At 52.2% G+C, this 17671-nt stretch overlaps 2 protein-coding genes across 4 annotated transcripts; both read left to right on the top strand.

Moving 5' to 3' along the window:
- The first annotated feature begins 1918 nt into the window (after positions 1 to 1918).
- On the top strand, positions 1919 to 7751 carry FXYD1 (FXYD domain containing ion transport regulator 1). Of its 2 annotated transcripts, none has more exons than XM_066350259.1 (7): positions 1919 to 2132; positions 4531 to 4595; positions 5049 to 5081; positions 5962 to 6036; positions 6304 to 6340; positions 7221 to 7270; positions 7459 to 7751. In XM_066350259.1, the coding sequence occupies exons 2-7, from the start codon at positions 4535 to 4537 to the stop codon at positions 7479 to 7481; spliced, it is 279 nt and encodes a 92-aa protein (XP_066206356.1). In that variant the 5' UTR covers positions 1919 to 2132; positions 4531 to 4534; the 3' UTR covers positions 7482 to 7751. The 2 variants fall into 2 exon arrangements, with proteins under 2 accessions (XP_066206356.1, XP_066206355.1); XM_066350258.1 differs by lacking the exon at positions 1919 to 2132 and adding an exon at positions 3265 to 3395.
- A 194-nt stretch (positions 7752 to 7945) lies between these two features.
- On the top strand, positions 7946 to 17555 carry FXYD7 (FXYD domain containing ion transport regulator 7). 2 transcript variants are annotated; one of them, XM_066348863.1, is made up of 6 exons: positions 7946 to 8058; positions 13019 to 13048; positions 14627 to 14701; positions 14846 to 14879; positions 15023 to 15063; positions 17150 to 17555. In XM_066348863.1, the coding sequence occupies exons 1-6, from the start codon at positions 8028 to 8030 to the stop codon at positions 17170 to 17172; spliced, it is 234 nt and encodes a 77-aa protein (XP_066204960.1). In that variant the 5' UTR covers positions 7946 to 8027; the 3' UTR covers positions 17173 to 17555. The 2 variants fall into 2 exon arrangements, with proteins under 2 accessions (XP_066204960.1, XP_066204959.1); XM_066348862.1 differs by having other exon boundaries at positions 14846 to 14888.
- Positions 17556 to 17671: the final 116 nt, after the last annotated feature.

Raw genomic sequence — 17671 nt, 5'->3', positions numbered from 1 at the left:
CCCCTCCCTGGTCTTCAGGAGGGTGCGGCCGGCGCTGTCACTAGGCTCGGAGGGGCCAGCTCAGGTCCAGTTGCTCCCTCTGGTGGCCACACTTGGCAGGGCACTACCCTGCCCCAAATTTTGCCTGCTCAAAATTAACCCCTTGCAATCCCACTACCCACTGGGGGTAGGGAGTCAATCCAAGAAAAAAATGATAACACTACCACTCCGTCCTTCAGCATGGACTCTGCACCAGACCCTGTCCTGAAGGCTGATCTATCAGCTCCTCTGACCTCACCACAGCCCTCTGAGGTTGATACTGTTGTATGGCTATCTTACTGAGGAGAGAAGTGAGGTAGTTTGTGGTCTACATCATCCAGAAAGGGCAGGGCCTGAACCGGAGCCCAAGCATCAGCTCCGGAGCCTCTCCACATTATTGTGCATTCTTTTTTAGAGATCAAAACTCACGAATAGTGGTTGTTTTTATTTGGACTAAGCTTTTAGCAATTTGGATAGATTCTGTCCATTAAATAAAAAAAATAAATAAATGGCACTTGTTATCGAACCCAAAATAGCAGAACTCAGTAATACTGTGTGCCTGTGTCTACATGAACATACTCAGTCCCTACAACAACCTTGTGAGGTGGGTAATATTACTTACTCCCACTTTGCAGTTGGGGAGACTGAGACATGGGGAGTTTATTGAGTCATTTTATGGCACTGGACAGATTTAATCCAACCACTTACCCCTGCCATTGAGTGCATCACACAGCCTTCCCTCCTGCTTGCACACACCCAGAAAAATTGCAGAACAAAGGGCTAAAAACTCAGGCAGGACCACACAAGTCTGAGTTCCAGGCCTAGTTATGTGTGGATTTAGGCCAATCATACAGCATCCCTGAGCCTCAGTTTCCCCATCTGTCCATGGGGCAATCATGGTACCCACTTCCCGGTGTGTAGAGCATTCAGTACGACGCCAGAGGCAGTGCCCCGTTTGGGGTTCAGCGCAGGGTGGGCACCACACCGTGGTCAGGGGGCTTGGGGCAGACTCTGGACCCAAGTGCATGCCTGCACCCAAACAGCTCTCTGATTTGAGCAAGGCTCTTGGGTTTTGGTTACTTCATCTCTAAAGGAAGGATGATGAACTCCTTACAGGGTCTTTGAAAAGATAAAGAATTAGTGCCGGGGCACAGAGGGGACAGATAGGTCTAAATCCACACTCACAGCATGCCCAGCCCAGCGAGGTTCTCACTCCAGTTTACGATGAGAAGGATGACAAGGACGAAAATAATAGTCACTTACTGGGTGCCAGGCTTTGTTCTACATGTTTTACACGGATCACTTCAGATAATCATTTCAACCTCCAAGTAAGGTGAATACTATTATCTCCATTTTACAGAAGAAGAAACTGAGCCACAAAGAGGTTAAGTCATTTGCTCAACATCACACAGCTTGAAAGTGGCTGAACCACTCACTCTGCTCTGGAGCAGTTGGCCCTATGATGGAAGGAAGTTGAGAACTGGCTAGACCTGCCAGGTGTCCCCCTCCTCACTTACCCCTCTGCTTCCTGTCACTCCTCCCCAGTGCTGCATAAATATCAGAGTTGTCATTAACTAGGGACTGCTGGTGATCCTGGGGTCCAGACCCAGGAGGAACAGAGGCTGAGGCCTCACGTAGACAGGAATGAGGGAGACTTTCAAAGCCCTCCAGGCCTCTGAGGCCATGTGCACACACGTATGGGTGTGCCAGGGCTACGCCTGTGCCTGAGTGTGAACATGCACATCCCTGACTGTGTCCTGCCCAGTCTGGCTCTGGGCCTGCTTCTGACCTCTTTGACTGAAAGGGGGCAGTTTCTGCTCTTAACCACCAGGGGGACCCGGGGAAAATTGGCTCCACGTTGCTCAGCCTAGGCTTGCTTATCTCTAAAATGGAGTTAATAATAAGACAGTGTCCAGTCAGAGCCCTGTGAGCCTGGCCCGAAGTTACACGTATGACCCCAGTGACTTCTCCATTTTATAGGATGGAAAACAAGCACAGAGAAGTCACATCGGCAGCCTGAGTTCACACAACCAGGAGTGGTAGAGGCCGGACCTGACCCCAGATTTTTCTGACACCAGTACCTTGTGAATTTGGCCTGCCCATGAGGATACCAGGTATGTTGTTCTGTGGGGGATCCTAGAGGCCGCATGAGCTCAGAGAGGGGAAGTTTAGGGTTAAACACATCGACTCATGTTTGATGGTGTCACCGAGAGAACAAAAGTGTGTAGGCCTATATGTCTGTGCTTGTGTGGCCAGCTGTGTGCTTGTTTGCCTGTGCATGAAGTTGTGCTCACAAGTGTGTGTGTCTGTCTTTGTGGTTATGTGTAAGCATGGCTGGTGGTCTGGTTGTGTCCTTGACAGTGTTTCTGCTTCTCTGTGTATCCGTGTAAATGTGTGTGTCTATATATATGTGTACACAAGTTTGTGGGCCTTCACATCTCTAGGATTGTATAGGAGTGTATTTATGTATGACATGTGTGCATTGGTGTTTCTGTACCACTGTTTGTAAGGATGTCTTCAAAACAGTGTGTATCTTTGTGACCATTTGTAAGAAGGGGTAGTTGGGTGGCTGTGTCTTTGATTGTATAGGTAGCCATATGAATAAATATGTGTGTGTATTGTTTGAATGCACAAATGTTTGTCTTAGTGTTTTGTGAGTGGTGTAAGAGGTGGTGGCTGTGTGTGTGTGTCTCTCTGAGTGTGTTACTCTGTGTGTGTTTGCCTCTGTGTTTGTATGTACATACATGCATGTATTTGTGTGCTTTTTGCCTGTGTGTGTGTGTGTGTGTGTGTGTGTATGCATTCCTGGGGGACTTCACAGTCAGCAGTGGACAACACACACTGAAATGTCCCCCAAACAGCCAAATAGGCTCTGAGAACTTTGGGGTCAGGGGTTAGTGGGCTCCTCAACACTCAGGCTAAGTGACTTCAGGCCGCACCTGAGCCCAATTCCCAGGGAGCAGCATCATAGAAAATTGTTGACACCTCCCACCCCAGCTCAGAAGCAATCTGAGGTGGGCCTGAGGCATGTGCGTGTGCGGGTGCGGGTGTGTGTGCGTGTGCACGTGCAGTCCAGTCTTCTCTGCCAGCGTCGCACCTCCTTTCCCCAGCTTTCCCCAGTGTGACTGTTCTTACATCTGAGCAGAGAGAGTTAACCTAGCGGGCCAGGGCGGTCTGGGCTGGGGGCCGCCCCCTGGCCCCCCTCCAGCACCAGCTCCAGTTACAGCTGCTGGTTGGGGAGGGCATGGCTGGGGTGTGGCTGGGAGGGGAGACCGCTGGGGGCGGTGCATCTAGCTCTGGGCCAGGGGGTCCAAAGTGCTTGCCCGGTCACAGCCGGACTTGGGGGACTCCTTCCAGCAGGGGACAGCCTGATTGGGGTGAGCGTCCCCTACCCCACCCCTCCCCTCCAGGCCTCACCCTTCGCCTGGCTGGGCAGCCTATTTTGGGAGCAGGAGTGGCCAGCCCCTGGCTTCCCAGGCAGACTGAACCCAAGAGGAAGGGAGTATGGTTGGGACATTGGGGTTCCCCCAGGGGTGGGAGTGTGGGTACAACTTCTCCCTTCCCTGCTGCTGCCCCCTGGCTGGGTGTGGGCTGTGGACATTCACATGTGTAGCCTGGGTTGTGTCACTGATCAGAGGCACTGGAGGCCTAGATGAGGAGTAATGCGTGCCTGACTGTCTCCACCCCATGTCCTGTTCTAACCAGAAGTGTGGGGAACAAGCGCTTGTCTCCATTTCAGCCCGTGTGTGTGTGTGTGTGTGTGTGTGTGTGTGTACATGTGCATGTATACATGTGCATATGTGTGTCCCTACCCCTGACATCTGTCTTTTATCTCATGTCACTTGCCTGGTGTTGTTTGGTTATGAAAGATGTCACCCAGAGGTGGGCGGAGGGGTTATTTTTCCCTTTTCTCATTGTTTCCAGAAGAGAAAAAGGGGTGGCCTTTTCCCCAGCAGGGTTGTGCGTGACCCTGAGGAAGGGAAAGAAAGCTGTTGCCATGGTGGCCTGTGTGAGGCAAATTCCTCCAGAGTGAAGTGGGAGATATTTATACCCAGGGTCAGGCAGAGAGCGGCTGTCAGTGGCCAGGGCAGCAGAGCTGGGATATTTTGGACACAGCGAGGCTGTGCTGTGCGGGCAGGTGGTCCCTTGGGCGTATCCTGCCTGTCTCATCCCTTGCAGTGTATCTGTCCATCTGGGTGGGGTGAGGCTTCCTGCTCTTCACTAATGTAGTGTGGGGAGTCTGCGGCCTGCTGTGGAGAGGCCCAGGCCTGCAGGAGATCCTTGTGGGCTATGTGTGTCTCATCCCTGTCCTTGCTGCCATGGGACCTCCGTTGTGTGGGCTGATTTGGTGACACTGTGTCCCATGAAGTGGGGGTGCCTGTTTTACTCAGGGTGGACGACAGAAGCTTTTAGAATTAAGTTCCTCAACTGTCTCTAACTTAACCCCTTGAGTTCAGGCCCCAAAGGTAGGGTGACAAAGATATACATTTTCTAACCTTTGATGTCCCCTAGGACAATGGCATCTCTTGACCACATCTTGGTTCTTTGTGTGAGTGTCCTTGCCATGGCTAATGCAGGTGAGTCTGGGGAAGCAGTCCACTACCCACCTCAGACCCAAGGGTGGCAGGAGTCAGGGAAACTCTGTAAGAGAACCAAGTTGGAGTCTCCATCTTAAAGGGCATTGGGAAATTGAGGGTCTCACTTGGGGTCCAATAACAGGCTAGTATTTGGGGGAGGAGAAAGGGTGCCCAGGTCAGGCAGAGTGTGGGATGGTGGCTGGCTTCCCCAGAATGATGGAATCACAGACAACCTGTAATGAGAAGGAGATCTGGGAGTTAGGTGCCCTTTATCCCACACAGAACAGTGCAGAAGGGGTAGCTAAGACTCAGAGACGGAGGGTAGCCTGCTGAGGGTCTGACTGTTCCACAACTTCCAGCCTAGGAAGATAAAGCTCCCAAAAGGGTCTCTTTATGCCCAAGTCCAGGAGCCCATAGAAGCATCTAACCTCTGATTTCTCTTTCTCTTTCCAGAAGCTCCACAGGAACACGACCCATTCACCTATGGTGAGGACAGAAAGGGCATCTTTGGGGGGAGCAGGGCTGGATTTGCCTGTCTTGTCCTCATATTCTCTCTCTCTCTCTCTTTCTTTTCTTTTCTTTTTTTTTTTGTATTTTTCTGAAGCTGGAAATGGGGAGAGACAGTCAGACAGACTCCCGCATGCGCCCAACCGGGATCCACCCGGCACGCCCACCAGGGGCGAAGCTCTGCCTTCCAGGGGGCAATGCTCTGCCCCTCCGGGGTGTCGCTCTGCCGAGACCAGAGCCACTCTAGCGCCTGGGGCAGCGGCCAAGGAGCCATCCCCAGCGCCCGAGCCATCTTTGCTCCAATGGAGCCTTGGCTGCGGGAGGGGAAGAGAGAGACAGAGAGGAAGGAGGGGGGGTGGAGAAGCAAATGGGCACTTCTCCCATGTGCCCTGGCCGGGAATCGAACCCGGGTCCCCCGCACGCCAGGCCGACGCTCTACCGCTGAGCCAACTGGCCAGGGCCTCTCTTTTTGTCTGCTTCTCTGTCTCTTTCTCTGTGTGTCTACCTCTCTATTTGACCCCTCTCTGTCTCTCTAATTCTTGCTTTCTCCTTTTACCTCTCAGTATCTTATTGTCCATCCTCTGTTGCTTCCTGCTTTTTCTCCCTTCGCTGTTCCCCCTTACCCCCTCCATCATCCTTCCTTACTCCCTTGTTTCCTCTGTTCTCCCTGCACTGCTTACCTCTTTCCTTTCCTTCACCATCATTTCCCTGATCCACCTCCTTTCATATCTGTTCCTTCCTGATTGATCTTTCTCTTCTCCTCCCCATCCTTTCTCCTTGCTTCCTCCTACCCATTCTGCCTTTCTCCTATCCTTTCTCCTCTCCTCCCGGCCCTCACCTTCCTTCCTGCTTCCCACAGACTATCAATCCCTCCGGATCGCTGGCCTCACCGTCGCCGGGATCCTCTTCACTCTGGGAATTCTCATCATCCTCAGTAAGTACCCCCACACCATTACCTTCTGCCCGTTTCCACCCTCAGCCCCGCCCCGCCCCCGCCCCCGCCCCGCCTCCAGCCCCGCCCTATTCCCCCATCCTATTCCTGCCCCGCCCAGGCCCCACCCTATTATTCCCCGCCCTCTACCCGCCCCGCCCCTGTCCGTGAGGCTCCGCCCCCGCGAGCACCAGCTGGAGCAAGAGCGCCTCTCGGTGCCCACCCAGAATAGACTCTCAGCCCTATCTTTCCTCGACTATCTACCCACAGGCAGAAAGTGCCGGTGCAAATTCAACCAGCAGCAGAGGTAAGAAACCCAGCACTCATTCACCTACTCCCGCTCTACAGGGGCTTGCTGTGAAGGTGAGACGGGAAGTCCACCCAGCCTGCAGCCAGAGACCCTTCAGCAACTTTGCATTAAGCACCTACTATGTGCCAAGCCCCAAGCCAGGTCCTGGGACCAAGCAATGAATTAACTGCCCTCTATTAGGCTGCGCTCCCAGGCCGGTGGGCGCGGTGGCCGTAGGTTCCAACAGCTCCACAGCTATAAAATCATAAATAACCGCGGCGAAATGAGATCACCATTCGGTGGCCCAGTTTAGCTCAGGGTCTTGTTGCTAGCTCTTTGATTCATCTTTAAATACAAATTTAAAGCCCAGGCAATCTATAACTACCTTCTCCGTGTTAAAACAATTATAGATGTTATTATAAATCATAGCTAATATTTGTTGGGCGTGTCCCACGTGCCAGATACCACCACTGCATTGTGTATTCTCCTATTTACCCTTCACACTACGTCTCTGAGGTAGATGCTGTTATTACCCTCATTTTACAAATGAAGAAACTGAGGCACAGAGAGGTAAAATCACTTGCCCACGACCACTCAACTAGAAGATGAGGCCATCTCGAGGCAGTCTGCCCTTCAAGTCCCTGTGGTCATCTGTCCCTCACCCAGTCCCTTCCCTGGCCCTCCAGAAGTTATAGGTACCAGCCTGAAGCGCCTCTCGCCATGCACTTAAAGGGCTCCTGGGTGCCCCTAATTTTCTGGCGGAACCCGAGCCCGCTCCTTGCCCATCTCGGCCCTGGAGCACGCAAGTCTATGAAATGAGAGTTGCATTAGGGGGATTTCTGGGAGTGGCTGCCTCTCTCCTTTCCCATTCCCAATTATCATGCTTCTCTGCTCCCAGGACTGGGGAACCTGATGAAGAGGAGGGAACTTTCCGCAGCTCTATCCGCCGTGAGTTTGGGGAGACTTCGGGGGTTTGGGGTGAGGGTTGGTACCAAGAACCCCTTTACTGTCCCGCTCTGGGCATGTGGAAGGTGGGGCTTGATCTCAAACCAGAAGGTGGAGAATATCCCTGCTACTCCCTCTCCTACAGGAACCGGTATCCCTCCTGACACCCGAACTCTCTGTTTCCCCCTCAGGTCTGTCCAGCCGGAGGCGGTAGAGACACCTGGCTCAGTGGAACCCAGCCAGGTCCTGCAGCTCTGACTGGACTGGGGAAGGGACGGGGGAGGAGGAGGGGCCGAGGGGCCGGGGCAGGAGGGCTGGGAGCGCTCCTGTCTCTCACCTCTTCGCTTCTCCAGGAATCCCCTGGCACCTGAGGCCTCCCACCCGCCAACTGCGCACCTGGACGGCCCTCTACCCTAGCCCAGACCCCACCAACTCCTCTCTGCCGCCCAGACTTCCAATAAAACGTGCTTTTCTCTCATAACAACGTTTTGTAGATGTCAGTCCCTCTGCGCGAAAGCCCGGGCGGGCACCCCCTCGGACCCGGCAGGGGGCGCCCCCGCCCCAGAGGAAGGGGCGGGGACGGCGGCAGTGGGCGGGGTGGCCCGAACGGGGGCGGGTTCTCCGGGGCCCCATTGGCTGCGGTCCCCCCCCAACACCAGGGCTCCCCCATCTCCCCCTGTCACCAGTCCGCCCGGCTTCCAGCTGCTGCAGCCGCGCCTTCACCGCCTCGGCATCGAGCTGCCCCCTGCTCCAGCCCGGCATGGCGACCCCAACCCAGGCCCCCACGAAGGGTGAGCGTCGCCTGGGGAGAAGGCGCAGGGGGGCTCCGGGGTCTTAGCGCTTCGGAGAGTGGATCTGGGGAGATACCCGTGCTGGGAAGGGAATGGAGTCGGGAGAGGGATGTCCGCTCCTGCCATGGGCGGAGGCCCCTGCAGTGCACCCCTGGGCGTCCCTCGGGGCCTTTTGGACACCCGCTCGCTCCGGTGCTGTCGGTCCTGTTGGAGAGCGGTTGGAGAGCGGCAGTCCCGAGGGAAAGGATGCTGGGGCCGGTAGCTATGGCAACTGGGTGGCGGGTCGGTCCTGCACAGGACAGCGAAGGCAGTGGACACGAAGAGACGGGTTTCCAGGGTGGGAGCCGGTGGATCTGCAGCCACAGATGTTCTCGCCCGTTCCAGGGTCCCTGTGGTGGGTCAGGGGAGGGATCCATGTCCCTCTCTTTTCCACCGCTGGCTGCTATGGTGAGTTCTCCTGAAACCCCTGACAGGCAGACTCAGCGGGAAAGGGGAGAAAAAGGGAAAGACGGGGAGATGGAGGGAGTGAGAGAGAGAGATGGAGAGAGACAGAAAGAGAGGGAGACAGAAAGGAGACCGACTGAAAGAGCCAGAAACCGAGAGAGACAGGAGACCCAGAGTCAGATTCAGAGACCCGGCGCAACAGACAAAAGATTCAGAGAAAGAGAAGAGACAGAGAGAGGCAGAGGGACTGAGGCAACTGTGGAGAGGGAGACATGGAGAAAGACAGAGGAGGGAAGGGAGAGACCCAAAGCGCCAGAGAGGAGTAGCGAGGAGGAGGGGCAGCACAGGGTGGGGCCGAGCCACTGCAGTGGGCCCCCGGGGGCAGGAATGGGTGGCAGGACCCTCCTTTCCAGCCCTCATGTAGGGGTGCCGTCTGGTCGGGGAGGTGCACCTGGGTGCACACAGATGCTTCTCCCCATCGCCATCCAGCCACAGCGATGTACATTTCACACTCATTAACCCAGTTACATGCACCCACTTAAACACGCTCTCTCTAGAGCCTCCTTTCCGGAACCTGCTTCTTCAGAGGAGCAAGAGAAAGAATGGTTTAATTAAGGGTGGGGGTGCAGGGGAAGGGTTTCCAGCACTGCGAGCAGGGCCAGGGGATAGGCTAGCGGCGGTGCTTAGGAGCGCCCGGTGGTGAAGGAAACCCCACTCCGGCCCGAGCTTTCCTTCCCTGCCCCCTTTCCCGGCAAGGCAGGGGCTGCTGCACCGAGCTGTATCTGCAGAATCTGAGGCAGGGCGGGGGTGGGGGTGGGGGCTGCAGAGGCTGGAAGCCACCCTAGGGAGAGGGGGCAGGGCTAAGCCCAGGCCTGGCGGGAGCCCAGGGCTTCTTTTCGTGGAGATGGTTAGCAGGATCGATGGCAGGGGGCGGGCGGAGGTGGGAGGACAGACGCCCCGCAGCCCCCCCCCCCCCCCCCCCCCCGCACCAGCGTTTTCCCTAAACAGGAGAGGAACCACAGGTCTTGGGAAATCCCAGGGGGAGGGAAAGCACGTTGTCCCTTGCAAACTGCTTAAGGAAACTAAATAATGGATTGTTGGGGCAGGGTGGGTGAAGTCTCTCCCCAACCTGTCATAGTGTGGGAAGGAGAGTTGCAGGGCCTGGGTCCCTATCCTTGAGAAGGAACCTCAGCTTGGCCAGAAGCCAGCCCTGCAGGGTCAACAGAGGGAGGTACAAAGGGAGCAGAAGAAATCAAAATTGGCCCTGGAGTTAGAAACCCAACCCCTAAACCTTCCACAGGACCCTACTCAGCCTGGGGTGCCCAAATACATCACCTCTCTTCACTCTCAAGATGCCCCAGTTACCATAGCAACCGCCTCCTTCCTGATGTCTCTGGCAACTGGCCACCAGTGGTGCACATATCTTCTCCTGCCTCCTGGCTCCACCCTTAGCCCAGCCTCAACCGAGGACCCAGATTGCTGGGGCAGCAGAAACCAGAAGAACTTCTGCATGGAGCACAGAACAGCCAGGGAAGAACCAAAGAGTATTTTGGGACAGGCACTCACCCAGTGGGCTCCAGGTGGTTTGGGTAGGGAGGGTGTGCGGAAACAGAAGAGACAAAAGTGGGATAATCCAACTGCTCCATCTCTGGTGCAGTCTCCCGCAGCCCGCAGCCCAGAGGAGCTTGCTTGCCTTCTCTCTTCTTTCTTTCCCTCTTTCTTTCTTTCTTTCTTTCTTTCTTTCTTTCTTTCTTTCTTTCTTTCTTTCTTTCTTTCTCTTCCTCCCTCCCTCCCTCCCTCCCTCCCTCCCTCCCTCCCTCCCTCCCTCCCTTCTCTCTTCTTCCCCCCACCCCTCTTCCCTCCCTTTTTCCTTTTCTTTCTTCCCTTCTTTCCTTAAACGTTTCTTCAAGAAACTTTTATAAATTCCAGGATTTAACAGCAGAGATGAGTCAAACAAATGCACTCCCCATCTGGTGCGAAAGCAAAGATAGAGCACAGATGATTCTAAAATAATGTTTCTGCATCTCGGTGCTTTTGAGGACCGCTTTCATGATTTTGCCCTATCCTCATGTTCCCTACACTGCTCTTTCACATTTTTTTCTTCGAAAGATTAACTTTTTGAAAACTTAATTAGCTTTATGTTATATCACCATCGTGAACAGAAAATCAGGATTATAATTATTGTTTATTTTAATTAAAGGCGAGTATAAAAATGATCTTAAATAAGCGACTTCACTTTTCTGACCCTTAGTGTCCCTCTTCTGTGGACTGAGGATGAAGACAGCACCCATATCAAAGAGCTGCTGTGAAAATTAGGTGTGTTAATGTCTGTAAAGTGTTTAGAAGGGAGCCTGGAATGGAGTCAGTGTTATCAAGTGCTGTTTAGATAATAAATAAAGGAGAAAAGCAAATAATGTCACAAAATTCTACCTAGATATTGTTGCCTGCTGAACCCTCTGAGCCCAAGGCCTGTGTTCTCTTGGGCAAACGGGGAGAGTAAAAAGGGGTTGGAAGGTGTTAAAGACACATCAGCACCTCCCTAAAACTTCCTCTTTGAAGACTGGGCAGAACAGACAAGGCTGAACTTACACTTTGTGCTAATCAGTGCTATTCATGGTCTTGCCTACATACCACATACCACATGTATCGACTGGTTTAGGCTAGAACATCCTGGGTTAATAAATAGTATCAAAAACCTCAGTGGCTTCTGACAACCAAGGTTTATTTCTCATTTATACCATACCTTCATTACAGACCAGCTAGGGGTCTCTATTCACCAAAGAAAACTTGGACATTCATGTCACCAGGCCAAAGTCAAAAGGGAGCTCTTGTGTGGGCTCTGAAATATTCCAGCCTGGAAATGATGATGACATTTCTATTCATAGTTCACTGGCCAGAATTAATCATATGCACGTCTTTCCCCCACCTCAAGGCAGCCATCACTCCCAGAGCCTGGAAGGGGAAGAGCACTAATGACAACACCTAGCATCGCTGGTACTCCTCCCCTGGTGGTGCCCTAGAATTCTGCTCCAGAGAAGCCAGACTTGTACTGAGAGCTGTTGGAAGAATTCAGGAAACATCAGGATTGGTTCTTGAATAGGAAGGAGTTTCTGAGCTCTCCTGAAGGAGAATATAATTTGGGACAGGAAGGTTGGAGATGAGGAAAAGTAAATCCACAGAGACACACATATTCTATCCACACATTAACATTTATGAAATCAGGTTGAGTCTTCTAATAGATGGGATGTTTCATGTGGTACAGTTACATACACGTTCATGCATAACACACACCGGGAAAGCTATTACAAAGTCAATTTTGAATCTTAAAATCGGTGGTGCCTCAGAAATAAGTAATATAAAACACATTATATAGCTTGGCCTGTGGTGGCACAGTGGATAGAACATTGACCTGTAGCGCTGAGGTCGCCAGTTCAAAACCTTAGGTTTGCCCAGTCAAGGCATGTACCACAAGTAACAAGCAAGCAATGAACAACTATGAGTTGATACTCTTGTTCCCCCACCCTCCTCTCTCTGTAAAATCAATAAATAAAATATTTTTTAAATTAAAAAGTAAATAGGCCCTGGCCGGTTGGCTCAGTGGTAGAGCGTCGGCCTGGCGTGCAGGAGTCCTGGGTTCGATTCCCGGCCAGGGCACACAGGAGAAGTGCCCAACTGCTTCTCCACCTCTCCCCCTCTCCTTCCTCTCTGTCTCTCTCTTCCCCTTCCACAGCCAAGGCTCCATTGGAGCAAAGTTGGCCCGGGTGCTGAGGATAGCTCTGTGGCCTCTGCCTCAGGCGCTAGAATGGCTCTGGTTGCAACAGAGCGACGCCCCAGATGGGCAGAGCATCGCCCTCTGGTGGGCATGCCAGGTGGATCCCGGTTGGGCGCGGGAGTCTGTCTGACTGCCTCCCTGTTTCCAACTTCAGAAAAATACCAAAAAAAAAAAAGTAAATAAAATACATGATATGTATAGCATAATATAAGGTATATTATAGGATGGCTCCCCTGTGCTGGATTTGGTGGCAGAAGTGAGTGGATGAGGTCAGTAGCCGCAGTGTTTGCCTCTTGGAGCTCTCAGATGACTGAGAGGCTTTGGGGAGTATTTTGGGGAAGCTGACACTAAGCAGACCACAAATGGGACTGGAGACTCTTCACCCCCAGCACTAGATGCCAATGGGATTATGTATGTGTTTTCAGGAAATGAGTCCATAACTCGAAACAAGACTTCCACAGGGGACTAGGACCAAGACTGCCCTGTATGGTTGGGTAGGTTGTGCACTGTACAAGGGAAGGTACCAACCAATGGGTTCAGTGGGGGCTGGAATCCCTCTTAGCTTCTCTCTTCGAGGTTTGTGTTGTGCCATGAAGCCATGTCATCTAGAGCAAGGGGTCTCCGTCTGATTTCTACACAGAAACCACTGGGCCAGTGGCCCCATCTGGATCCTCAAAAATATTATGATGCCCAGTGTTGAAATATTTTTTCCCTCTCTTTCTTTCTCTGCTTTCCTTCCCACAGTTCCTCAGGAACCTGACCCATTTTACTATGGTGAGTGGCAGATTCTGTGATGAGGGCACTCTTGGGCTGGATGGAGGGGTGGCTGCAGGTCGCCACAGGTCACTGCTGACATGGCTTCAGCTGTGGCTGGTGTGTGCTGGACCACTAGCCATGTGACTGTGTGGATATAGTTCACACCAGCTGGGCTCATGGAGGGCAGAATCAGATTGGGGGTACTTTCTCAGGGCCCCCCTTAGGCTTCACCAGTACTCTGGGCTGCTGCATTGGGCTCATCAGAGTAGCAAAAACTCCTGAGGCCAATTGCCCGGATTTGAATCCTGGCTTATCCACTCACTAGCTGTATGGTTTTGAGAAAGCAGATTTGCCTTTCTGGGCCCTTCTGTAAACAAGGGGAAGAAACAGTTTCCACTTATGAGGATCCTGGGAAAGATTTACTTGGATAATGCCATTAAATTATTCCCACAACATGGAAGCTCAAAGAAGTTACTTCCAGGTCTATCAGACCTGGCCCGGTTCCCTCTCTAAACAACCCATGCCCTCTGCCTTTGCTTACTCGTACTGTTCCTTTAATATGCCAAGTGCTTTCCCACCTCAGAGCCTTTGCACTCGCTCTTCCTCTGACAAAAATATTCCTCCTCTCACTCTTCACACAGCTGCTAAGGATCCTTTTCCTTCTTCAGGTCTCATATCAAATGTAAACTATTCTGCTAGGAAAGACCCTCCCTGAATCCCCCTGCAAGAGGAGCCACACCTCCTCTATAAAGGGTCATATGACTCAAGTTTTAATTTGTTTGTTTTATTTGTTTAGTGCTTGATCACAATATGAAAGTCAACTGCCTGAGGGCAGAGGCCTGGACCACTGCTGGTAGAGAGTGGATGCTCTATAAATTAAAATTTCCAAAAAAAAATTCACTGTGGTATAATTAGACAAGAATAATTCTTATGTAGGAAGATAAAGGAAAGAATGAGATTAAAAAGTGTTGAGGAGAGGATGGGAAATTCTAAATAGGGCAGCCAGAGAAGGTTTCACTGACATTTAATAAAGCCCAGAAGTTAGTAATGGCAGGATATTTGAGGAAAGAGCTTTCAGGCAGAAGGAACAGAAAGTGCAAAGGCCCTGAGGTAGGACCATGGTTGATATGCTCCAGGGAGACTAGTGTGCCCAGGGAAAGTGGAGTGGAAAACAGGGACTAGATCACACAGGGTCTTGTGGCCTGTAATGCAGACTTTGGTTTTTACTTGGAGCACAATAAAAATGAGGAGAGGCAGCTCTGAGCATCCCTGCAGCTGGGGGGTGGGGGGTGCCATAGAGAAGGACGCTTGCTATTGAAGTCCAGATGGGCGAGAACTGTGGACAGGACCAGGGAGGAGGCAGTCGAAGGAGGTCATGTATATATAGCCACCGACTTCAGAGGAGGGCAGAAAGGAGAGAGAGGACAGGGGAGCTATGTTTTCCATCCTGGTCCTCATAGTAACCCACTGGAGGAACCTCCAGCATAGCCTGCAGCATCCCTGAATGTTGGGCTCCTGGCTGGGCCATCTGAAGCCAGGCTGGGGGCGTGACTAAGGTGCCCCCCCCACCTTGATGTCCCCCTTTATCTTCCCCAGACTATGACACTGTGCAGACTGTGGGCATGACTCTGGCTACCATTTTGTTCCTGCTGGGCATCCTCATTATCATCAGTAAGTATGACCCTTTCCTGGGCTCCAGGAGCCCTCGAAGAGGGCCGCCTCAGGACCAGGCCCCCGGCACTTGCAGTCCCCTTCTGGCTTCTGACCAGATCCTTAGGTCCTGTCCTCTTGTTATGTCTCTCTCTCTCCTAACAGGCAAGAAGGTGAAGTGCAGGAAGGCGGACTCCAGGTCTGAGAGGTCTGGCAGCAGTAGGGAGAGAAGGGAGAGGGGTGGGAGCAGTAACCCAGGGCCCAGGCCTGCCTTTTGTTTCACACAAAGCCTGCAGCTACTGAGCCTCTTTCTGTTTTTCTTTCTCATCTTCGCTTCCACAGCCCAACATGCAAGTCCTGTAAGTCAGAGCTTCCTTCCTCAGGTAAGGGTGAGAAGTGTGTGGCTCTCGGAGGACAGTTGGGAGCAGATAGGGGAGTCATTAGAAGGGGAGTTGCACTGGTCCTAAAGAGGCCACCAACGCAATGGATGGACAAGGGAAGTTCGGTAGGAACTGATATCCCAAAGATCAAAAATGTTAAACCACCACAAAGCCTCCCAGAAACAAGTATACAAGCCTATAAAGTCAAGGATGAACTAATTCCCCCGGAGGAGGAAATCCTAAGCCTGGGAAGAGAGGGACCCACATGGGAAAAGGACTGCAGTCAGAATGAAGACATAGTTCAGCCCTAGAGAAGCAGGAAGATAGAATATTTTCCAGACGTAATTGTTCAATTTGGAAGTTCTAGGGTGAAATGACGGAGAAAAAGAAAGGAGGGAAGGAAGGGAGGGAGTAACAGGTGAAAGAAGGAAGAAGAGCTTCTGAACAATATTATCAAAATAACAAATGGAGAGATGTATAGAATGCAGGTTTTTAAAAATTAATGTAAGGAGCCTGACCAGCTGGTGGCGCAGTGAATAGAGTGTCGGACTGGGATGCGGAGGACCCAGGTTCAAGACCCCGAGGTCGCCAGCTTGAGCGTGGGCTCATCTGGTTTGAGCAAAGCTCACCAGCTTGGACCCAAGGTGACTGGCTCGAGCAAGGGGTTACTCGGTCTGCTGTAGCCCCACGGTCAAGGCACGTATGAGAAAGCAATCAATGAACAACTAAGGTGTCACAACGAATAACTAATGATTGATGCTTCTCATTTCTCTCCGTTCCTGTCTGTCTGTCCCTATCTATCCCTCTCTCTGTCTCTGTAAAAAAAAAAAAAAAAATTAATGTAAGGATATGAGAATGAAATGATAGCAAGTATAAGAAAGGGATAAAGCCTGACCTTTGGTGCTGCAGTGGATAAAGCCTTGACTTGGAATGTTGAGGTTGCAAATTTGAAACCCAGGCTTGCCTGATCAAGGCACATACAAGAAGCAACTACTATGAGTTGATGCTTCCCGCTGCTCCCCTGTCCCCCTTTCTCTCCCTCTCTCAGCTCTCTCTAAAAAAATCAAGAAATAAAATCTTGGACGAAAAGAAAAGAAAGAAAGGAACAAAAGAGAAAGGGAAGAGAAGAGTGTGTGGTGGGTACAGGAGAGGGTGAGGATGAGGATGGAGGGGGGGAAGATGGAATGTAGGAGTGGGTAGAGGGGAGTGAGGGTGTAGGAGGGAGAGGGGGTGCAGGTGGGTGGAAAGTGTGAAGAAAGATGAAGTGAGATGTAGACTGTAGGAGGAGGATAAGCGGATAAGCGTGTGGATGAAAGTTGGTGACTCCTTGGGGGTGTTAATTTTAATTATGTAAAAATATCTCGACCTGTTTTTCAGTGGAACTGCATCCTCTGCAGGGACTTTTTAAAAAAGAAATCAGATGGGAATCTCTGCCTCTTATAAAGTTCTTGTAACTAAAAAAATGGACTTTGGGAGTACACAATATTTGGGGAGATTTGGTAGTAAATGTCATGTGTTCTGTTTCATGTTCTTTTAATGAGCCATAAAAACATTAAGGGGACACTTTGTGGATGATTGGGAAGGGGGCCTGACACTGGGCCACAGTCTGAGAATATGTGCAGGATTCTGACCCACTCCAGTTGAGACGGTCTCAAGTGGGTGAGAAGCAAAGGAGTTCTTGTGTCCCAATGCTCAGAATTCTGGGCGTGGGAAATGGGGGTGTAAGAGGAGATTGGGGTCCTAGGAGGGAGATGGAGACCCTTTCTGGCAGGGGGAAGCCCCAGAAAAGCCCAGCTGTGCCCGGGGTCTCAGCCTCTTTACGGGTAGGTTCCCTTCTCTGACAGTGTCTTATGGGACAGGACAAAGACACACAGGTGTCCCTATATGAACCACACATTAGGGAGTGAGGAGGCAAGACCACTCCCCAGTGCTAACTCAAGGGTGCCAGTCCTTGGGGTTAGGATTCCCTGGTGGAAATGGAGGACTCACTGGTTCTGGGGAGGGGGCTGCCTCCATCGCTCTAGTCGCTGACCCAGGCTCGCTGGTTCTCTCGCGCTCTCTCTGTGTCTCTGTGTGTGTTTCTCTGCAGCCCCTGGAGGTGGCGGCGTGTAAAACCAGCCTCCAGCACCTCCACTGCTGTCCCTGCCTGAGTGTGGGAGCCTGAGGACCGGTGGGAGCGGTGGGGACCCCAGCCTAGCGCCGCTGGTAGCGCTCCCCGGAATGAGCCGCACCACCCACCCCGAGGCTGGAGCCGCTGCACCCTGCTGCCCCTCCCCAGGCCTTGGCAATGACGACCCCCAAAGAGCTCATCTGCATCCCAGATCCAGGGACTTAGGTCTCCAGTTTCTGGAGCCCGGGAGTCCAACCCCAGCCCCCCCGAGTCCCGGTGTACGGCCCCTCGGCACTTCCTTGTCTCCTCTCCAAAGATCCGTTCGCCCGCGCCCTCGGTGTCTATGTCTTGAGCTTAATAAATGTGCATTTGGTTTTTCCCCCTGTTCTGTCTGTGTGTTCTCATCTGTGGGGACAGAATGGGGGAGGGACAAAACTGAACCTGAGGTAGCTCTCGCCCAAGTCTTCAGAGGTGTTCCTCCTTCTTCCCCTTCCCCATGAG

Source organism: Saccopteryx leptura, chromosome 9 (genome assembly GCF_036850995.1).
Source record: "Saccopteryx leptura isolate mSacLep1 chromosome 9, mSacLep1_pri_phased_curated, whole genome shotgun sequence".
Classification (NCBI taxonomy): domain Eukaryota; kingdom Metazoa; phylum Chordata; class Mammalia; order Chiroptera; family Emballonuridae; genus Saccopteryx; species Saccopteryx leptura.
The sequence above is the reverse complement of the archived record's forward strand: the minus strand, read 5'-3'. Positions and strand labels throughout refer to the sequence as shown.